The sequence below is a fragment of the Ruditapes philippinarum genome, unplaced genomic scaffold (assembly GCF_026571515.1).
Source record: "Ruditapes philippinarum isolate M1 unplaced genomic scaffold, ASM2657151v2 ctg3314_1_1_1_1, whole genome shotgun sequence".
NCBI lineage: Eukaryota > Metazoa > Mollusca > Bivalvia > Venerida > Veneridae > Ruditapes > Ruditapes philippinarum.
The window spans coordinates 131,913-155,482 of NW_026862667.1; the positions used below are offsets into that span (position 1 = coordinate 131,913).

The window sequence follows — 23,570 nt, forward strand, 5'->3', positions numbered from 1 at the left end:
TTGTTGTTGTTGTTTTTTGTTCTTTTTTTTTCGGGGGTGCAATATTGTTTGATTGTTTTTTTAGGGGTTTTTTTTTGTGGGGGGGGGATTCTTTTTTGGAGGCTTGTTGTTGTTTTTTTTTTATTTATTTATTTATTAATATTATCTTTTTTTGGATAAATTAAATTATAATGTCAACAAAATAATATTTCCTTTAAATAAAGTTTTCTATGCATTCATATTGCTCTGTTATTCAAAGGTAGCACTCCACAGTTAATTTCAAGTTCCTGCCGTCAATGTCCTACAAGCAATACGTCTAATAATTCTGATACCAAACTACACAACCTGGAAAAAGAAAACACATTTTGTTGAGAACATATATGACATAAGATTGCAAATCTACAAAGAAATTATCCCATCTGCAATAGGCAGGCAGTCAAAAAATTTGCAATTCATTCCGTTGAAGCCCTTCAACATATTAGACATATTAGATGTCACAAAAACAAATTTTATGCTGAAAATGCATTTTAAAGACAACCAGTCATTTAAATCCAGAATATTCACTATATCCAAGAAATCCTCCCTGGCCATTCGAAGCTGTGGCTTACATTACTGTGGTGTGCTACCAAAGAACATTCTCATCTTGTTATTATCGCCCAGCATCATAGCAGAGCTGTCGTTCGTTCCTCTCAAATAACAATGTAATAAAGAGATTAAACTTATTGCACTAGCTTAAATCTAATACATCTAGAATTGCAGGCGTGAAATACTAGTCAACTATTTTATAAACAAATTTGTCAGAGTTCTGATAATAACTCCGCCGAGAACGTTATTTCTGACAATTTACTTTAGGCTATGTAAAGATACTTTTTCTAAAGCCGATTCTTTTGCTAATTTTTCTGGAATTTTTAAGTTAATCATGTTTTAATGATTGTAACCTGTCCTGAGAAAATGTCCACATGTAAACTATATTTGGCTGTGTTGAAAATTTATGTCCAAATGCATATATGTATCATACATTTCTTAATTATTTTAATTAGTTGCTACATGTACATTGTGGGACTTACAATGTATAGACTGGTGATAATAATACAGCTACTTTTTTTAACTTTAATATTTGAAATACCAGACTGTTCGCGTATGATCTTCAAATTATATAATTACAGAAATAACTTATTATGTCATTAAGTTGACACAGAAATTGTGTTTTATGTTGTTATTGTACCAACCGTTTACTTACTTTTTGACTGTCCCTTAAAGACCCACATAATGCAAATTTAGTGTTTTTGTTGAAATATGATCCCAGTATGGGAAAATGCACAGTGGAGAAACAGCGATTAAAAGTTAGTTAGTTATTCTAACCATACAAAAATTTAAATGGCAGTGTAATAGTTACTTTCGACTCTCCTCCAAAGCCAATTGAGGCGTTAACGCGTTAAGGTCGCGGAGAAGGCGCACGGCAGATTAAAGTGAAATCATCCTAAGTACCAGGAATGATTGATATTGGCCTGTCGGGACAAACTCGGGGAGGGGGCGATAGCAGGAGTCGTTTTGTTTTAAACAACGATCCCTTAATCAGAAGTATCTCCTTATTACCACCATGGAACAACGAACAGATAAAAGGAAGGTCCAGTTTGAAAAGTCAACGCTGATGATGGTACAGCGACCGGACCAGCAAGTGCGCAGATGTTTTGGCTCATATGGTTGATTCTGGCCGCTAGTATAGATAAACTCAAAACAAACAAATTACAGCGACATATATAATAATTCTCTTTCTATTTCGATAACATGAATATTAGGTTATGTTTCCCAAAGTAAGAATTATCCTGGTAACTTGTCTTGTCCTCTTCTTGTACCTACATTTTGTAACTCTAGATAACGCCCAGAATTGTATTTAGAAAACTTTGATAAAATAATAATTCTATATCTTTAGTGCAGCATTAATTAAATTTCAATGCAATGATTGAGTATGCAACGTTAAGAATTTACCGGAAGAAGACAATATATATATATAAGTCATCCGCCAGACATTTTTCATGGTACAGTTTCAAACCAGTGAAGAGTGCTCACTAGGCAGCTGCATGTCTCGTCTCATATTCAATGTCAGTATGATGTTTGTTCTGTTCTGGTATCTTTCATTATCCAAAGTCAGAAAATCCGGCATCCAGCATAATATTGCTATTGCTACTATGTCTTATACTGGACATTTTAGTTATTACTTATTTTTGATTGGTTGATCAGTTCAGGGTCTTTCAAATAGACCCTGATCAGTTTGATTTTTTTTTTTTTTTTACTTTTTTTTTTTTTTTTTTTTTTTTTTGAAATTGTAATTTTTCAAAAATCCATATTTTACAATGCTCAAAATTTCTTATACATAAAAATTAGAGATTTGGATAGCTCTGTTATATTAGGTAATCAAAGTACGGATAATTATTTATTATCCGTATTCTAAACATTAAAATTTGCTCATCGTCATAGAACGTTTGCCATAAAGCGTCTGTAGATGAAATGTAAACCGAAAGTAGACTAATTGTCTCAAATATCGAGGACCTCAAATATCAGTAACTGTTACTTTATCTGTTTATTGCATTCAGGAAGTTTAATTTCATTGGTGGAAATAGCAGCTCTGCTTGATATAAATGATTAAATTACGTACTGTGACACAAATCTTTCGCAGGACGTCAAAAATGGCTGGATACAATGTAAGACTTCATATTTTTCATGTTTTTCACAGGAGCTTGAAATTCTATCAATAATTGCCCTAAAGTCAAATTCCCAAAAAAAATCCATACTCTATATAGCTTGAAATTCTATCAATAATTGCCCTAAAGTCAAATTCCCAAAAAAAATCCATACCCTATATATTATATATAGGGCACAGGGGGAAGACGCTGTGATCTGACATTATCCCGGCCCCCCTCCCCCCGAAGGCCCTGCTACAACCCATAAAAAATATCAATGCAAGTTGATTTGCACAATAAAAATTCATAAAAACAATATTCTGACACGTTTCGACGATTTTCATTATACCCCTATACTATATATTATAACATATAGTATAGGGGTAAAATGAAAATCGTCGAAACGTGTCAGAATATTGTTTTTATGAATTTTTATTGTGCAAATCAACTTGCATTGATATTTTTTATGGGTTGTAGCAGGGCCTTCGGGGGGAGGGGGCCCGGGATAATGTCAGATCACAGCGTCTTCCCCCTGTGATATAGGGTATGGATTTTTTTTGGGAATTTGACTTTAGGGCAATTATTGATAAAATTTCAAGCTCCTGTGTGTTTTTCTAGAATAATTATATATAGAATCTATATACTTTATAGTCTAGTCAAAATATATTGACGTGCCAAAGCTTGATTCTGAGATATTTTCGTTCTGGTGCAGAATCTCGCTTTAAGAGGCGAGATATTGCCCAGACACGAAAATAGCACAATATCTCGTCGCGCAGTAGTCAATTAGTTGGACTACTTTTTAGTCATGATGAACTCATTCTTGTCTCATCATATAATTTCTATCTTTTTACTTTACTGGAGTTGAGGTCGCAAGACATCATTTTATACCTGAGTTAGTGATTAACACTGATTAACTGTAAACTGAACTAGTTTAAACATATTTTATTGCATCACGGATTTATATTACAATATATTGTAATATAAATCCGTGATTGCATTAAATACATGTTTACAAACATATCATACAAATAATGAGTACATATCAAAATGCAAATGGGTTGGGCAACAAGTTCTTACAACATTAGATTAAGCAAATTGCCAATTCAGTCTCATTTGGTTTTCAGGGGACATCATGATTTTTTTGTAAATTCTGCCTTTTCCTATCAACATGACATTGCTTTGAGTCAGAGATTCATACATTCTTGGCAAAACATATTGCTTACCTCTAACAATATATACTAGGAACACAGAAGTTCATAACATTGCAATTGATGTAGCTGTACATCACCACAAAATACAATTAGTCAAATGGAGTGTTTCAGTCCATTGATAGTCTTAGGATTATACGAATTTTGAAAAGGTTTCAGACAGATTACAAGTTCATCAACATTGTTATTTAATACATAAGATATCTTCATCTGATTTAAAGCGTGAGTTAATGTTTCAAACTTGCACACAAATTAACACATTTGAATTCTCTAGATAACTGAGTCAAAGAGTCAATTCCATGTAGAGAGCAGTTGTAACAGATTGGAAGTGTAGTAATTATGTAATTTTATATGCAAAATCTAAATATCATATTACTTTTTAACAAACACGCTCTTCAGACAGTCATACATGTATTTTTTATGATAGACATATTCTAGCTGAGTTACTGTACAGTAACTCAGAATCTAGAAACTGTTTGGGTCATTAATGCATTCAGCCATTTTGGTTTTTGAAAAAAGAACATCAAGGAATGAATTAGGACTTGTGTTCAGATTTGTAAAAGAGAAGAGACAAAATCCTGTCCTTTGTACAGTGTGGTAATTAAACTTTTGACGATTGGCTCATATTACCTCATATGCCTAAAAAATAACAACAACACAGTACTGCATTTAAATGTATCACTATACCAAAATGTAATTAACATTCTGCCAGTCCATTTTTAAACTATTTTGAAAAATAGGATCTTTCAATAACTGTAAGGAATGGTTTTTTTTTTAAATAAAACTGAGTGTGTGTGTGTACTATATAGTATAGAAAAACAAAATATTTATTGTATGTAGAACAAAAAAAAAATAAGTTTAAACATAATTATTACATATTTCATTGAAATATCACATTAGTATTATAAAAGAAGGCTATCCCCAAAGATGTTTTATTTATACACTATATAGTCATATTAGAGTAACACTGGGTCCGTGCCCGAACTTTATTAAGAAATTATCTATAAAGCTTAGACTCAGATCACAACTAATTAATTGATTAAAAACTGATACAGAATGAACACTGATTGAATATCCTTAGATTTGAGACAGTGTTCAGCAAAAAAAAAATTAATTACCTGAGACCTGGTTTTTCCATCTTGTATTTAAAATGGATGTTTGTTTATTGAATGCACATAACTATGTACATAATGAATATAAAATGTTATAATTAGTTTATATAAAATAAATACTTTTGAGAATAAAATAGGTTTGTAGTCAAGTGAGTACTATGATAATTTAATTGTTGGGCATATTATGTATGTACCTTGAAAAATAGCCAAATCTTCCAATCAGGAAGTTTCAATTTGTTGAAATTTGATTCCTCCCTGTCTTAAAAATATATGATTTTAATCTTTCATTGGATCTTATAAATACAAAATTAGTTGGGTTTTTTGGGGTTTTTTTTTTAAAGCAGCATACCTCAAGAATGATTCATGCCAATGTTCATGAAAATTTTGAAAGCAAGTGAGCAAAAAGAAGTTTCAAGGGGTACTTAATTACACAATCAAAGTAAATAACCAAAAAAAAGTCAAAATATGCAAAAACAGCGCTTACTTGAATCTATTATGTTTTCTTAAAATCTTAATAAATTTTTATCCAGTGTAATTTTCTTGAAATAGTTTCGCTAATCTGGAGGCATTTCTGGGGTGTAATAGGCCTTTAAGATATTTATCAAGGTAAAATATATGTGTAACAGTGATAAGCACATATTTACAAAATCATTTTATGAAATTGATATCATATACATAAATTTAGTGTTTTAAATTATTTTTTGTCCAATAGGATTGTAGTATTTCAAATGAATCGTAACCCGATGCCCGACCAATTTAATTTTGTAAATACGTGCTTATAAACTTAAACCTATACTTAATAATTATAGGTTATGATTATTGCTGTTGCTTTAGATAAAAATTAAATCAATATTATTCTCAGATAAATTTTCTGAACCTTCATTTTAACTGGTTCATTTTGTGCCAAATTCCCTTCTGATTCCACCTATAAATATTTTCGCATCATTGGTTAAATATTTGTGCATGTTATTAATGTTTAATTGGTCATTAGTTTATATTTTATTATGTTCAGAATAATTTGTCTTTTTAGCTCACCTGTCACAAAGTGACAGGGTGAGCTTTTGTGATCGCTTTTCGTCCGGCGTCTGTCCGTCGTCCGTCCGTCCGTAAACTTTTGCTTTAAATGACATCTCCTCATAAACCACTGAGCCAATTTCATCCAAACTTCAGAGGAATGTTCCTTTGGTGGTCACCTTTAAAAATTGTTCAAAGAATTTAATTCCATGCAGAACTCTGGTTGCCATGGCAACCAAAAGAAAAAACTTTAAATATCTTCTTTTAAAAAACCATAAGAGCTAGAGCTTAGATATTTGGCATGAAACATCTTCTAGTGAGTGTCTACCAAGTTTGTTCAAATAAAAGCCCTGGGGTCAAAATTGGCCCCGCCCCTGGGGGGTCATTGATTTTCCCTAAATACATATAGTAAAAACTTAAAAAAATCTTCTTTTAAAGAACCCAAAGAGCTAGAGCTTAGATATTTGGCATGAAACATCTTCTAGTGAATGTCTACCAAGTTTGTTCAAATAAAAGCCCTGGGGTCAAAATTGGCCCCGAACCTAGGGGGTCATTGATTTTCCCTATATGCATATAGTAAAAACTTAAAAAATCTTCTTTTAAAGAAACCCAAAGAGCTAGAGCTAAGATATTAAGCATGAAACATCTTCTAGTGAGTGTCTACCAAGTTTGTTCAAATTTAAAGCCCTGGGGGTCAAAAATTGGCCCCGCCCCGGGGGTCATTGATTTTCCCTATATGCATATATTAAAAACTTAAAAAATCTTCTTTTAAAGAACCATAAGAGCTAGAGCTTAGATATTTGGCATGAAACATCTTCTAGTGAATGTCTACCAAGTTTGTTCAAATAAAAGCCCTGGGGTCAAAATTAACCCCGCCCCAGGGGGTCATAGATTTTCCCTATATGCATATATTAAAAACTTAAAAAATTTTCTTTTAAAGAACCCAAAGAGCTAGAGCTAAGATATTAAGCATGAAACATCTTCTAGTGAGTGTCTACCAAGTTTGTTCAAATTAAAGCCCTGGGGTCAATATTGGCCCCGCCCCGGGGATCAGTGATTTTCCCTATATGCATATGGTAAAAACTCAAAAAATCTTCTTTTAAAGAACCATAAGAGCTAGAGCTTAGATATTTGGCATGAAACATCTTCTAGTGAATATCTACCAAGTTTGTTCAAATAAAAGCCCTGGGTTCAAAATTGACCCTGCCCCAGGGGGTCATAGATTTTCCCTATATGCATATAGTAAAAACTTAAAAATTTCTTTTAAAGAACCCAAAGAGCTAGAGCTAAGATATTTAGCATGAAACATCTTCTAATGAGTGTCTACCAAGTTTGTTCAAATAAAAGCTCTGGGGTCAAAATTGGCCCAGCCCCAGGGGGTCATTGATTTTCCCTATATGCATATAGTAAAAACTTAAAAAATTTCTTTTAAAGAACTCAAAGAGCTAGAGCTAAAAATATTAAGCATGAAACATGTTCTAATGGGTGTCTTACCAAGTATGTTCAAATAAAAGCCCTGGGGTCAAAACTGGCCCCGCCCGGGGGGGAGGGGGTGTCATTGATTTTCCTTATATGTGTATAGCAAAAACTTAAAAATCTTCTTTGGAAAAACCCAAATAGCTAGAGTTTAGATATTAAGCATGAAACATCTCCTAGTAAATATCTACAAAGTTTGTTAAAATAAACGCCCGGGGTTCAAAACTGGCCCTGCCCCAGGGGTGACATTGTTTTAAACTATATGTGTATAGTAAAAACTTTAAAAATCTTCTTTTAAAAAAGCCAATGAGCTAGAACTTAGATGTTTAGCATGAAACATCTTCTTATGGGTGTGTACCAAGTCTGTTCAAATAAACAAATAAAAGCCCTTGGGTAAAAATTGGCCCGGGGGTGGGGGCCTATATACAGGTGAGCGACCTCAGGGCCATCATGGCCCTCTTGTTTTGCAAAATGTTTAGAATCATGGGTCTATTGTTTTCATAATAATACATGTACATTGTATTTATAATCATGGGTCTATCTTTGCCTAATTTTAAAATCATGGGTCTACATATTGTTTGTTTTTTTTTGCATAATATTTAGAATCATGTGTATATTTTTTGTAATGTTTAAAATCATTGTTTAAGTTTTTTGTAATGTTTAGATTCATGGGTTTACATAATGTTAGGAATTATGGGTTTATTTTTACATTACCGATATGTTTAGAATCATGGGCATATTTTTACATCATGTACAGAATCATGGGTTTATTTAATTTTGACATTATGTTTAGAATCATTGGTTTATTTTGACATTATGTTTAGAATCATGGGTTTATTTTGACATTATGTTTAGAATCATAGGTTTATTTTTGTTTAATGTCAAGAATAATTAATTCAAAGTAGTAGAAGTGTTATATTTAAAGCACAAAACTTATCATAACATTGTTTCTATGTTATATTACAATATTAAATTAATACCAGTTGGTATTACTGATAATATTACAAGGTATTTCATAAAACTTTGAAACTATTTATAGATCTACATCAAATTAAAAAAAATACAACAAAAAACAAAAAACCTAATACCTCAACATCACATACTTTTAATAAAATTTATCTTTACATATTATTTTCTCTTGCATACATGTGTATGAAAGCTACCACATATTACATGTTTCTTACCCTACGAAACATTCTGCTTCTAGTTTGTTCCTTTTACCATAGCAATAGTAGTTTCATAATGCATTGTAAATTTCATTTATTCAGCATTTAAGTCAAATTACGTGATTTAAACTTTTGATATTTCAGGCTCATAAATTCCTTTTATCTTCATTTTATAATGAAACATCAAAAACAAGTCGAGCTTGATGCAATAAAAGTGAATAATTCATCTTAACAACTGTTCTGAGCAGACTATTGTAGAGCTTTTAATTAAAATCTTTGCTTTGGAACTGCCATTGTGATTCTGTTACAATGTGTGAAATTTCAGGAACAAAAAATGCCGAGTTCTGATATGACAGCATTCCGTGACAAGTTTGACAAGGCAAAACATATAGTAGTGCTGACTGGAGCTGGTGTGAGTGCAGAAAGTGGAGTACCAACATTCAGAGGTGCCGGAGGATTTTGGAGGACATGGCAGGCTCAGGTATAGAGGCTGTGCCATACAGGATATTAAACGAGCTGCGTCACGACAAAACCAACATAGTGCGTTTGCCACCAGCATGGGTCCAGACTAGCCTGCGCATCTGCGCAGTCTGATCAGGATCCATGCTGTTCGCTTACAAACCCTATAACAAGTAGAGAAACTGATAGCCAAACAGCATGGATCCTGATCAGACTGCGCTGATGTGCAGGCTGGTCTGGATCCATGCTGGTCGCAAACCCATTATGTTGGTTTTGTCATGGCGCGGCTCAAATGAGTTAAGATTCAATACTGAATTTATTGAACGAGTTGAATAAAATTATATTATGCAAGCTCTGACAAGCATTATATTATTTTATTCAATGAGTTCAATAAATTAATTAATGAATCTACATGAATATAATATTCTATTTATCACATAACCAACATAAGAACTCTTTACCTCTTTACAGTGAAAGTAAACCTTTTTCATTCTTGACATGCCTTAATAGTGCAAATGACGTCACATCAATTTATTCCATGCTTTCCAGTATAATACTGTAATATATCAGATGATTATATTGTGATAAACCACTAGTGAAATTTATAAAATATAATCACTGTAGCCTGATCTACTAATTTTCACTGTAGCCGGACTAGATCTCAGTGCAGATGAAAAGAATATCATAACTAAATAGATTGACAGGCAAAAATAAATGCCATCATACGTAAATTTTGCTTCTTTAGGAAAAGAAAGTTGATGTCATCATATATCATGTTAAAAATGTAACAAAATTAGAGAAATTTAACAGAACTATATTTCAAAATTGATGATGTGATGATGTCATAAAGGAGAATGCGCAATGTTACACGGCAAAATTCAGTAAAAAATTCTTAAAATCACCTAAAAAGCATGAAATAAAAAGAAAATTTATTTGTTTTACATGTAAGATTTAAATATATTTCATTTGTGAACACCAACTATTCTATTTTCACTCTTGGCAACAATCTGCCTCTGGTGTTCACTCAGTGAAATATATTTCAATTTTACATGCAAAACAAACAAATAGCCTCTTTATATATGCAGGGCAGTGCCAGTTTTACATAGTAACAAAAGGGGCATGGGTATCACTATGTGATAAAAGGACATTGCATTCTATATATATTTTGAAGACAAGATGTCATGATATTGCATTATATATTTTTTAACATTTATATCATTTATAATCATGGCCTGAATAGTGGTCAGTGCTCTACATAAAGTTAAAGTAATGACAAAACCAACATAATGGGTTTGCGACCAGCATGGATCCAGACCAGCCTGCGCATCCACGCAGTCCGTTTAGGATCCATGCTGTTCGCTTACAAACCCTATTACAAGTAGAGAAACTGATAGCGAACAGCATGGATCCTGATCAGACTGTGTGGAGGCGCAGGCTGGTCTGGATCCATGCTGGTCGCAAACCCATCCATGCTGGTCGCAAAGCTCATTTGTATTTCAATAGCATTTTGGGAAAGAAAAAAAAACATGTTGAAAGTAATGTATCAAGTATTGATTAGATTTTTCTTTGTTGCTTGTCATTAACTCTTAAATTCTTTTTATTTGTTAGCAACTTGCAACTCCAGAGGCATTTGAATCCAATCCATCATTGGTGTGGGAATTCTATCATTACAGACGTGAGGTCATGGGCTCAAAACAACCAAATAAGGTACCAAGTTTTGTCTTATATCTATAACAAAACTCTACAGCTATCAAGAGAGCTTCTTATACATGTAATTGCTGGGTCTTCTAGCTGTTTGTGTTTATTTAGGTTCAGCAGTTTTCATGAAATTGTCTAATTTTTGTTCAGTAAAATAAGATGTTGTTTATTTGTAGAAATTATTTACAGTTAAAAGTTTAAATTTATAATTCCTTTTGGGTCAAAATGTCAGATTCTATGTGTTTATTGTTCAATTTGGCCAACATCATTGCTACATGTATTAGCATAAACATACATTGTATTTGTCTATTCCCCGTATAAAGCAAAGTCATTGAGGTATATTGACAGCAGTTTCAAGTTTGCTTCTCAATGTAACTAAAAAGGCCTTGTATGAGATTCCATTTATAAAACCATATTAAGACTTAAACCTCCAGTCACAGAGTAGAGAGACAGACACGTTAGCTTCCTTTTAACACAGTTTTTACCTCATTTCAGTGCAAGATGCATGTATGAAAATTCCTGTGCTTAATGCCAGTACTGAGTTAGACTAGGCTGAAGATTTGCACAGTCTGACAGTACTGTACTAAGTGTTAACTGCTTAATTATATAATAATGATTTAGATATTTCAGTCCCTAAATTTCAAATTAGGGCAGTTTCATTTAAACATATTTTGCATGGTTTGGATTAAAACACATGTGCAATCAGCAATTATTTTAATTATTTCTGGTATTTCAGGCCCATATTGCTATAGCTGAATGTGAGAAGAGGTTAAAAGGTCAAGGACGTAGGGTGGTGATTGTGACACAAAATATTGATGAACTTCATAAGCGAGCTGGCTCGGAAAATATCATAGAATTGCATGGTAATATTTTTTTAAAGCTTTCATTTTCTCCTTGTTATTTAAAGCAGCATGCCTTCAGGTCCATATTAATTTTTATGAAAATTTTGAAAATGTATTTAAATTAAAAAATTGTGAAATGAACACATTGCAACTGCAATCCATGAAAATTACCAAAAAGTGGTCAAAATATGCATAAATAGTCTTTACTGCATTAGTTACGCTGAAGAAATATGGTGATAAATACTGCAAAATCAGTCTTTAATCACACATAACATGTGAATTATAACTGGAATCTTTAATATTTTTACTTGTCTTAACATTTTATAACAGTTTTCTCAAGATGGATTTTCTTGAAATATTTTGGCTCATCTGAAGGCATGCAGCTTTAAAGGTAATTTTTAACCAATTAAAATTTAGAGGCACTTATAACAGACTTTAGCCACCAGAGTGAAAATGTTGCTTCACAACAAGAGCGCTTGGCTAGCCTGCACAGTCATGAACATGCTTTACAAAAAATTACACCTGTAACCTTTTATCTCATTATTATGCCCCCGCCATGTAATGGCCGGGGCATATAGTGTTACCCTGTTCCGTCCTTCCGTCCTTCCGTCTTTCCGTCATTCTGTCATTCCGTCATCATCAGTTTCCGTTCATTATCTAAGTAACGGTTGTACATATTCAACTCAAATTTGACATATGGATATGTCATGAGAAAATACAGGTCAAGTTCGAATTTGGTCATGGTTCGACGATTTTTGGCAGAGTTATGCCCCTTTTACTTTGAAAATAATATGAAATTTTCAGTTTCCGTTCATTATCTCCCCAACGGTACAACACATTCAACTCAAATTTGACATATGGATATGTTATGAAAAAATACAGGTCAAGTTCGAATTTGGTCATGGTTCGATGATTTTTGGCAGAGTTATGCCCCTTTTACTTTGAAAATAATTTGAAATTTTCAGTTTACGTTCATTATCTCCCCAACGGTACAACACATTCAACTCAAATTTGACATATGGATATGTCATGAGAAAATACAGGTCAAGTTCGAATTTGGTCATGGTTCAATGATTTTTGGCAGAGTTATGCCCCTTTTACTTTGAAAATAATATGAAATTTTCAGTTTCTGTTCATTATCTCCCCAACGGTACAACACATTCAACTCAAATTTGACATATGGATATGTCATGAGAAAATACAGGTCAAGTTCGAATTTGGTCATGGTTCGACGATTTTTGGCAGAGTTATGTCCCTTTTACTTTGAAAATAATATGAAATTCACAGTTTCTGTTCATTATCTACCCAACAGTGTTACATATTCAACTCAAATTTGACATATGGATATGTCAAAGGAATGGTCAGGTCAAGTTGGAATTTGGTCATGGTTCGATGATTTTTTGGCAGAGTTATGTCCCTTTCACTTTGAAAATAATATAGATACATCTTAGGAATAAGCAGTTTAAGTTTGAATTTGGTCGTGGTTCAATGATTTTGGACAAACTTATCTTTCTTGAATATTGGAAAAATTTTGAACTTTCAGTTTCAGCACTCATACACAAAAGTGGAAATGTATGTAGCCATTATTTTGGCTACAAATATGAAATTTGCTATTTTCAAAAGGTAAAGACTGAATAATTTCAGTGCCTTGAACATTTTATGAAAATGGATTGTGTTAACATTGAAAAGTTTTAAGGGCTTTGAACTTAAAATGAAAACAATAATTTGTGCAAACAAATTTGGAACTAAATATTATAACATCTGAAATTTTGGCTGCATGCGGGGGCATCCGTGGCATGATGACACATTTCTAGTCTTTTATATATATTGAAAACCATTGAATTTCTTGTGGACAGTTCCAAATTCAAAGGAAATATGAAAGAAATAGAGGATATTGAATGAGTGTGGGTTCAATAGAGTTGAATGCGAACCTCAGGCGAGCATAATATTGTTTTATTCAAAGAGTTCAATAAATTTAGTATTAATTGAATCTTCACGAATATGATATTCTATTTATCACATACCAAAAATATAACTGTTGACAGTGAAAAGGGTTCACTTTTTTCATTGACAGGCCTACAGTGTAACACTAACATTTAGTGCATCTTTACACAATGCTGGTATAATGAAAATGATGTCATGTCAATGCACAACTGTCCAATACCATTTTTACGGAGTCGCAATATCGGCATGGGTGTGTGTTGATTTAATATATTTTATCTTCATAAGGTTACTGTTTTACTGTTGTATTTTTTTTTAAAGGTAATTTATTCACAACTAGATGTACAAAGTGTGGAGATATAGCCAAGAATTATGACAGTCCAATTTGTGAGGCATTACGAGATAAAGGGTGAGAAATTTGCTGTAATCATTATATCATGCTGATATTGATAAGATGACACTACATTTTTAATCTGGTCTCCTAGTGAAACCTTGAAAGCCTACGATAAAAAAAATTAATTTGAAAAGATACTTTTATATCTTATCTTTCCTTGAAAAGAACAAATCTTCAAATGACTTTAAATTTTCACTAACACATCTGTATTTTTGTTCACACTGTTATAGCAAGCAAGTAATATTTTCAGTCATCTATTCCTTCCTATTACTTCCCCAATAAAAATGGTTTTATTTTAATATATTGGGGCCATAACAGAAACCTCTATATTAGTTTAGGCATACTTGAAGACATACTTTGAGTATATGACTAATGATAAAACGATTTTATGTGAGTGCATGGAAAAGTTAAGTGTTGACCTTTCTTTATAATTTGGATTAATAAAACTGTTTATTTAGTATCTTAATGACATGCTATAAACAACTTTGAAATGTGTTGAAACACTGTGTACACTTCCTTATTCATGTTGAATGAAACTCTATAATTCACATTGACTAAACAAACCATTTTATTGTCAGTATACTAGTATTACATGTCAAAACTATGCAGAAAAAGTGATAGTTAACTCCAGGTGCTTAACCTTGTAAATGAATCTCAGTCCAACATCAGATAATTGTATGAACAAGATATCCCAAACTTATTCATGCATTGAAGATTTGCATACCTTTCTGGTATTAATTTCTTGAAGGCTAAAATTTTATTTGAGCTAAGATGAAATTGTTTTAATATGAATTTTTAGCTCGACTATTCGATAAGAATAAGAAGAGCTATTGCAGTCACCCGAGCGTCGGCGTCGGCGTAACCACTTATGTTAAAGTTTTTGTAATAGTTCAAATATTTTCAAAGTCCATTGACATATGGCTTTGAAACTTTGCACACTTGTTCACCATCATGACCCCAACCTGTAGACAGGAGGAGGTAACTCTATCAAGCATTTTGACAGAATTATGCCCCTTTTTCGACTTAGAATTTACGTTAAAGTTTTTGTAATAGTTCAAATATTTTCAAAGTCCATAGACATATGGCTTTGAAACTTTGCACACTTGTTCACCATCATGACCCCAACCTGTAGACAGGAGGAGGTAACTCTATCAAGCATTTTGACAGAATTATGCCCCTTTTTCGACTTAGAATTTACGTTAAAGTTTTTGTAATAGTTCAAATATTTTCAAAGTACATTGACATATGGCTTTGAAACTTTGCACACTTGTTCACCATCATGACCCCAACCTGTAGACAGGAGGAGGTAACTCTATCAAGCATTTTGACAGAATTATGCCCCTTTTTCGACTTAGAATTTACGTTAAAGTTTTTGTAATAGTTCAAATATTTTCAAAGTCCATAGACATATGGCTTTGAAACTTTGCACACTTGTTCACCATCATGACCCCAACCTGTAGACAGGAGGAGGTAACTCTATCAAGCATTTTGACAGAATTATGCCCCTTTTTCGACTTAGAATTTACGTTAAAGTTTTTGTAATAGTTCAAATATTTTCAAAGTCCATTGACATATGGCTTTGAAACTTTGCACACTTGTTCACCATCATGACCCCAACCTGTAAACAGGAGGAGGTAACTGTATCAAGCATTTTTTTTTACTATCAAGCACTAAGAATAGTCGAGCGTTGCTGTCCTACCGACAGCTCTTGTTTGAATACTAAAATTTTATTTGAGCTAAGATGAAGTTGTTTTAATATTAATTTTTTGAATACTAAAATTTTATTTGAGCTGAGATGTAGTTGATTTTATTGGTTATAATTTGATAGAATTATCGTGTTGATGTCTTTATTGGTTTTCTTTTGTTTTAATTCTCCGTCAATTCAGCATAATTGTTTTCAGTTATGCCAATAATTTAATGATAAGATTATAGTTTGTGAAACTATTGATACAGAATTAATCGAATACAGTTGAACCCTGAGATATTGAATCTTTGACACCATTATACCCTATGAAAGAATTATATATGAAAGTTGTTTACAAGTGTGAGATACATGAATTAATATTACATATATTCATATAGCAGATAATGAATTGTTCTAGAACAAACATTTTTATTTATCATATTTAAATGTTCAAACTGAATCATATATAGAACTTTATCAATAATTTTTTTCAAGCAATATTTAATTTTTATAAGAATATTCATTTTCATATGATACTTTACAAATATGTACTTTTTTATCTAATGAATAATTATGATGTGATATCATCATAATTATGTACTAAAAAAAAAATATTGACCAAGGTCAATATTAATTTTTCAGTACATATCACATCATATTTACCAGCTAAAAAGTACATATCCGTTTTATTATGTAATTCATAAATAGCTTTGATATGGCTTATCAAACCTGCCATTGAAATATGACGGAAATTGACATTTCTTCAGCTCATTTATTTTTTTTTTTTTTTCGTTATCATTATTAAACCCAATATTTCAGAAAGGCACATGGGAAAGCTAAATTCATAATTGTTTTAAAATGTAAAGATAGGAACTAAAATAGACTAATTTGACATTTATTTGTGAGTTGTCTAACAATTCTCGGAATAATAACAATTAATTTGGCGTGACGTCACATCATACGGTTACCCTTACGTCTTTCCAGACAGGGGGGAAGGGTCGGGGCATTGGATATACTCTGTAAAACTATTTTTAAAGGAAAAAAACAGTGAAAATAATCTGATATTGACCTGTTAGTTTTATGAAAAAAATAAGTTACTTCTTGGCCAATCAGAAAACGCATTTCAAAGCTATTTATAGATCATATAATAGACTTCTATATTTTTCAATAATATTAAATTCCAAATTTTGGAAAACTTATGGAAAATATGCCCCTTGAAGACCCAATCACTTTAAGGTAATTAAATACGAAACTACATGTAACATTATTATAACACATGGTCACAATTGCAGAGCGCCAGATGAATTTGCTGAAGATGCCAGAATAAAAGAAGAAGATCTTCCAAGGTAACACATTATCATGATCAGCAGCATATAAAGTGTATACATGTAGTATTACATCTCCTGTATGAAAAAATTACCTGAGCAATTTTGGTAGATGGTAAATATGCATTTCAAGTATCAAGGAAGTGTCATTTTATCCAAGTTTTTGCCGAAAAAATTTAAAGGAACTCCACAGAGGTCTAAAAGTTAAAAATAAATAATCAAAGATAAACTAGGTCACTTAAAACAGAAATATATTTGCAAAAGATAATGATGATATTTTCTCAAAAATAAAATGAAAAACCTATTTTTGTGCTATTCTTAGCCCATTTTGAGTGAAAACAATGCTTTCACATGAAATAATTATGCTAGAAAAATTGTGAAAGCAAATGATCCGAATTTTTGCACAGAATGTCTAGACTTACATCAAATGGAACATTTATCTAAAAAAAATTCCCAGTCAAAAAACCTCAAGGGAGTCCCTTTAACAGATTACTTACATGTACATGTATATGCTTCATGTAAAAATGAATAATCATAATAGTAGAAGAATTTATTTATTTATTTATTTAAAAATAGACTTAAAGATCTGATTGGAAACAATATACAGTATATAATATTAGTCATCAAGAAAATGTGCAACTGTCTGGTTAGGTCAATAGGTAGAGTGTTGGACTATGAATCTAGCGACCCAGATGTTGCAGGTCACTTTCATTGTGGTTATATCAAGAATACTTTGTAGGGTCATTCACACTGTACCTCTGCTCTGGTATGTACAGAAGTTACACAGTTCATTGTGCAAGTAGGGCAACTTAGTACTGGTAAACTGCTTGACAGTGACTGCCCAGGAACATTGCAGTAGTTAAATTGTGCTATTGTAAATTTAATGTGACTTACTGCTGTGATCAGAAGGATAAACTACCAACACAACCACCACCACCACCAAAAAAATGTGTCTGTTATACAGATGGCTACTAACATTACACAGTCAATGAAATGCAGCTTTAAAGTTTTCCAGACCTAAAATTGAGCTAGTTCTAAATAATGTATTCCATGGATTTGAAGCTTATTTTTTATGTTGGTCAAATCTATTATATATTTGCTTTGTCTGACAAAACTGAAAAAAATAAAAATGTACAGCTGTCATCAGTAGAAACAATATTGTTGATACATGTATTTTTGTCAATCAATTTCAAAAAATCAATAATTTTGACTACTGTAATTAATTGAATGACTAGAAGTTATGAAAAATTCACCAGATCCATGTCTTAGACATTATGCTGTTGTCAATATTGCATCATGACCAAAAAAAAAGAATGGTCTGGAAAAAAAATTCTTACAAGACAGACAAGTTAATTATAGGTTATAGTCTGATTTTATTGACCTGTCAATTATGAATACATTACAGGACTCATTTAAATATTCGATCCCACTTCGGTTTGGTCTGTGTTGTTTACGAGAATTAATGTGGAGAATATTAGTCATGAATTGTTAGTCACGCAAGATTAATGTTAAGGTTTTCGTTAATTCACAATAGGAAAGTCGGTAAAGAGAATGCCTGATAATTGAGAGGTCTGTGGTTCGATCCTTACTGTTGCCATATTTTTAGTACTCTTTCTTTATTTTTGCAGCATATTTTTATGGAACAGATATGTAGTGTGTTTTACGGCATTGAAAAGACATTTATTGATTTTAATCCGTTTTAATTTTAAACATGAATTCTTAAAAACATGTTATTTAAAAAGAGTATATACATAACTAAATTAAGTAAAACATAATAAAAAACGAACAACATAAAATAATCATAATTATATAGATTCAATAATGTTGAAAGTATTAAGAAAAAAACATGGACCAACGCGGCCTCGAACTTTTAAAAAACACGTGTGGCGCATAGATTATAAACTCGTGATTTACCCTATTACGCTATAACGCTGACTACACTTATCTTAGAGATACAAATTAAATTAAATTCGATCGTACAGCGTACATCTCACGGAACTTACCGAACATCTACCGAAGATTAATATACTGTGTGCATCGTCCGTGTAATCAGTATGTAATTGACAGGTTAATAAAACCAAACAATATTATCGATATATTGGTGTAACGTTGATAAGCTTTGCACTGAAGCATTATAACAGCTCTATAAAAATGCCAAGTCTTTCAACGACTGACTGAAATTGAGCAACTGTCAGTACAAAGCCCGGTCATACTGCATGCAAGTCCATTCCAACTAGTATTGAAAATAATTATGGCAATAATCCCTTATTCTTCCTTCAGATGTAAAAAAGATTCCTGTGGTGGATTACTAAGACCCCATGTTGTATGGTTTGGGGAGGGATTATTCCCGGAGGTACTGACCGCTGCAGACAATGAACTTACAGCTTGTGATCTTTGTCTTGTGGTAAGAATACTGTGAAATCCTATATTTTTGTGTGTTGCTTAATTTTCGTACCTGAAAAGACTTAAATGTAGTCTTAAATAATTATCATAAACCCGTGGCACTTTCATGACTGTGTAAAAATGGTAATGAACGGCAGTGCATATGAGCTGTGTAATGACAAAACCAACATAGTGCGTTTGCGACCAGCATGGATCCAGACCAGCCTGCGCATCCACGCAGTCTGATCATGATACATGCTGTTCGCTATCAGTTTCTCGACTTGTTAAAAGGTTTAAAAGCGAACAGCACGGATCCTGATCAGACTGCGCAGATGCGCAGGCTGGTCTGGATGCATGCTGGTCGCAAACCCATTATTTTGGTTTTGTCATGACACGGTGCATATATTTTGATGTGAAGTCATACAAATATTCTGTTAAGAAGCACTAAATGTTTACGTTACACAGTGAGCGCATCGATGGACAAGATCCACCACAAAAGTTAACACATCAGAGGAAGATTATTACATGTGCATGCTTGTACCTACAAAACTTTTTAGCTCACCTGTCACAAAGTGACAGGGTGAGCTTTTGTGATCGCTTTTCGTCCGGCGTCCGTCATCCGTCCGGCATCCGTAAACTTTTACTTTAAATGACATCTCCTCATAAACCACTAGGCCAATTTCATCCAAACTTCACAGGAATGTTCCTTTGGTGGTCACCTTTAAAAATTGTTCAAAGAATTTAATTCCATGCAGAACTCTGGTTGCCATGGCAACCGAAAGAAAAAACTTTAAATATCTTCTTTTAAATAACCATAAAAGCTAGAGCTTAGATATTTGGCATGAAACATCTTCTAGTGAGTGTCTACCAAGTTTGTTCAAATAAAAGCCCTGGGGTCAAAATTGGCCCGGCCCCGGGGGGTCATTGATTTTCCTTATATGTGTATAGCAAAAACTTAAAATCTTCTTTGAAAAAACCCAAATAGCTAGAGTTTAGATATTAAGCATGTAACATCTTCTAGTAAGTGTCTACAAAGTTTGTTCAAATAAAAGCCCTAGGGTCAAAACTGGCCCCGCCCCAGGGGTATCATTGTTTTTAACTATATGTGTATAGTAAAAACTTAAAAAAATCTTCTTTTAAAAAGCCCAATGAGCTAGAGCTTAGATGTTTAGCATGAAACATCTTCTTATGGGTGTCTACCAAGTTTGTTCAAATAAAAGCCCTGGGGTCAAAATTGGCCCCGCCCCAGGGGGTCATTGATTTTCCCTATATGCATATAGTAAAAACTTAAAAAATCTTCTTTTAAAGAACTCAAAGAGCTAGAGCTAAGATATTTAGCATCAAACATGTTCTAATAGGTGTCTACCAAGTTTGTTCAAATAAAAGCCCTGGGGTCAAAATTGGCCCCGCCCCGGGGGTCATTGATTTTCCTTATATGTGTATAGTAAAAACTTAAAAAATCTTCTTTGAAAAAACCCAAATAGCTAGAGTTTAGATATTAAGCATGAAACATCTTCTAGTGAGTGTCTACAAAGTTTGTTCAAATAAAAGCCCTGGGGTCAAAATTGGCTCGCCCCAGGGGGTCATTGATTTTCCTTATATGTGTATAGCAAAAACTAAAATATCTTCTTTGAAAAAACCCAGATAGCTAGAGTTTAGATATTAAGCATGAAACTTCTTCTAGTGAGTGTCTACAAAGTTTGTTCAAATAAAAGCCCTGGGGTCAAAATTGGCTTGCCCCAGGGGGTCATTGATTTTCCTTATATGTGTATAGCAAAAACTAAAAAATCTTTGAAAAACCCAAATAGCTAGAGTTTAGATATTAAGCATGAAACTTCTTCTAGTAAGTGTCTTCAAAGTTTGTTCAAATAAAAGCCCTGGGGTCAAAACTGGTCCCGCCCCAGGGGTGTCATTGTATTTAACTATATGTGTATAGTAAAAACTTAAAAAAATCTTCTTTTAAAAAACCCAATGAGCTAGAGCTTAGATGTTCAGCATGAAACATCTTCTTATGGGTGTCTACCAAGTTTGTTCAAATAAAAGCCTTTGGATTAAAATTGGCCCTGCCAGGGGGATGGGGGTGGGAAGGTCATTGTTTTTCATTATATGTGTGTAGTAAAAACTTAACATCATGAAACATCTTCTAATGGGTGTCTTCCAAGTTTGTTCAAATAAAAGCCCTGGGGTTTAAACTGGCCCCGCTCCGGGGGCCTATATACAGGTGAGCGACCTCAGGGCCATCATGGCCCTCTTGTTTAAGACAATATAGTTTAAAATTATTACATCTTACACCATTGATATTTCATCCCAGATTCAAATTAGTGGCAGCATGGCCGAGTGATAAACTCTGTGAACTACTAGTCTAAGGATTGCTGGTCCTGTATAAAGTGTTCCTGTAAGCTTATAGCTTCCAACACAATCAAACTAAAATGAATTTTGTATAATCTAAATAATTCATGAGGTGAAGTTGACAGAGAAACAGATAATAACTGGTGCAGAATCAAGGATTGTATTTTTAAAGGGACTCCACTGAGGTTTTTTAACATGATGGGACTGAAAATATTTTTTTCCAGATAAATGAACCCTTTGATGTAGGTTTAGAACACTAATCTTTGTGCAAAAATTCAGATCATTCGCACACTTTGATTTTCCAGAATAATTATTCAAATTGTAAAAACATGAGCCAAAAAATGAAAAGCGTTTAAACGCTTTTCGCTCAAATCGGGCTAAGAAACGCATAAAAATACGATTTTCAATTTATTTCAAAGTAATTTTCTCAACTATCTTTGCATATATTTCTGTTTAAAGTGCACCAGCTCATTTATGTAAGAAATTCAAATGTTATGTTTTAGGCTTTTTAACCTCAGTGGAGTCCCTTTAAGGTGGTTGCAACTAGTAAAATTGGAACTAATTCTTATCCTGCAAAATTATTTGTTTGTAATGGTTTTTTTTCCCCTTTTCAATTCAGAACTGACCTTTTTTTAGTGTGAGGGATTCAAAAAATAATAAAAAAGAGCAAGTTACAGTACATTGATTGGTTTGACTGCATGAGTGAGAATGTTAACCTAGATATATATACTGATGTCATAAGCTTGTTGTAAATTCTATTTTTAGGTAGGAACATCATCTGTCGTGTATCCTGCAGCCATGTACGCCCCCATGGTTGCATCTAGAGGTGTGCCAGTGGCGGAATTTAACATTGAAGAAACTCCTGCTACAACAGGATTTGGGTAATAATTTATCTCTTTTTATGCATAATTTCAAAAAAGTTTTATTAAAAGTTATAAATTTCATTAAACTAGTATAAACAATTCTTAAAACCAAGGTCAAATCAAAGGCAATATTTGTGATTATGGTTTTCTATGTATATTTTTCAGATTTCACTTTCAAGGACCCTGTGGAAGCACCGTACCTGTGGCACTAGCGCCAACGGAGTCAGAATCCTCAACTAATTGATAATTTCATGCAGGATTGAAAAACAAATATAAGTTCTTAAAAGTGCTATAAAATACTGTGAAATTTATTTAGATTTTAATATTATTTTGATATTTCTTGTGCAAAATATATATACATGTGATTTCATATTGATTTATCACATTTCATGTACCAAGGGTTGACGCAAAACTGTTGTATCTTTCTTACTTGTACACACCCACCTCTTAGGTCATTCCTGATCATCTCAGCTATCAAATCTTTAATCGTAGTGCATTTATCTCATTGGATGTAATAGTAGGGTGCATCATCAATGACAAAGACACATCTTTGATGTAGAGATGCAATATGCACTTTTAAGCAAATATCAATAATTTGACCTGTATTATTGAGTTGTTTTGGTGTTTATTCCCAACTTCTTGTTGTTCTGATTAATATATTTCCAAATAGTAATAAATTATAATGATTCTTGTTAAGAAAGTTCTGACTTAGGAAATTTACAAGAATTGCCATAAGGCCAAATAAAAATAGAAATACATTAGAGATAGGAGTCTTTTTACATTATTTTGTAACTGTTAATATTCCCGGCCAATGTCTTTACCATATGATTTTTGTGATCTCTGTTGGTAAGAAAATTTCATGTAAGTGGTAAAGATTGTTGATTTCAAACCACTTGGCACATACTGTTGTAGGTTGGAACAGCACAAGAATAATCAGATTCTACTTGTGAGAAAGCTATCCAGCTAGCTTACCCAATGTTGGTGGTTCTACTCGGGT

At 32.8% G+C, this 23,570-nt stretch overlaps 1 protein-coding gene across 1 annotated transcript; it reads left to right on the plus strand.

The window, feature by feature from the left end:
• Nucleotides 1-2,498: 2,498 nt before the first annotated feature.
• Nucleotides 2,499-23,266, plus strand: LOC132719831 (NAD-dependent protein deacylase sirtuin-5, mitochondrial-like). Its single transcript, XM_060703757.1, has 9 exons — nucleotides 2,499-2,681; nucleotides 8,962-9,117; nucleotides 10,704-10,802; nucleotides 11,530-11,656; nucleotides 13,898-13,985; nucleotides 16,947-17,000; nucleotides 19,260-19,383; nucleotides 22,476-22,591; nucleotides 22,739-23,266. Exons 1-9 carry the CDS (start codon nucleotides 2,619-2,621, stop codon nucleotides 22,815-22,817), a joined length of 906 nt encoding a protein of 301 aa, XP_060559740.1. The 5' UTR covers nucleotides 2,499-2,618; the 3' UTR covers nucleotides 22,818-23,266.
• Nucleotides 23,267-23,570: the final 304 nt, after the last annotated feature.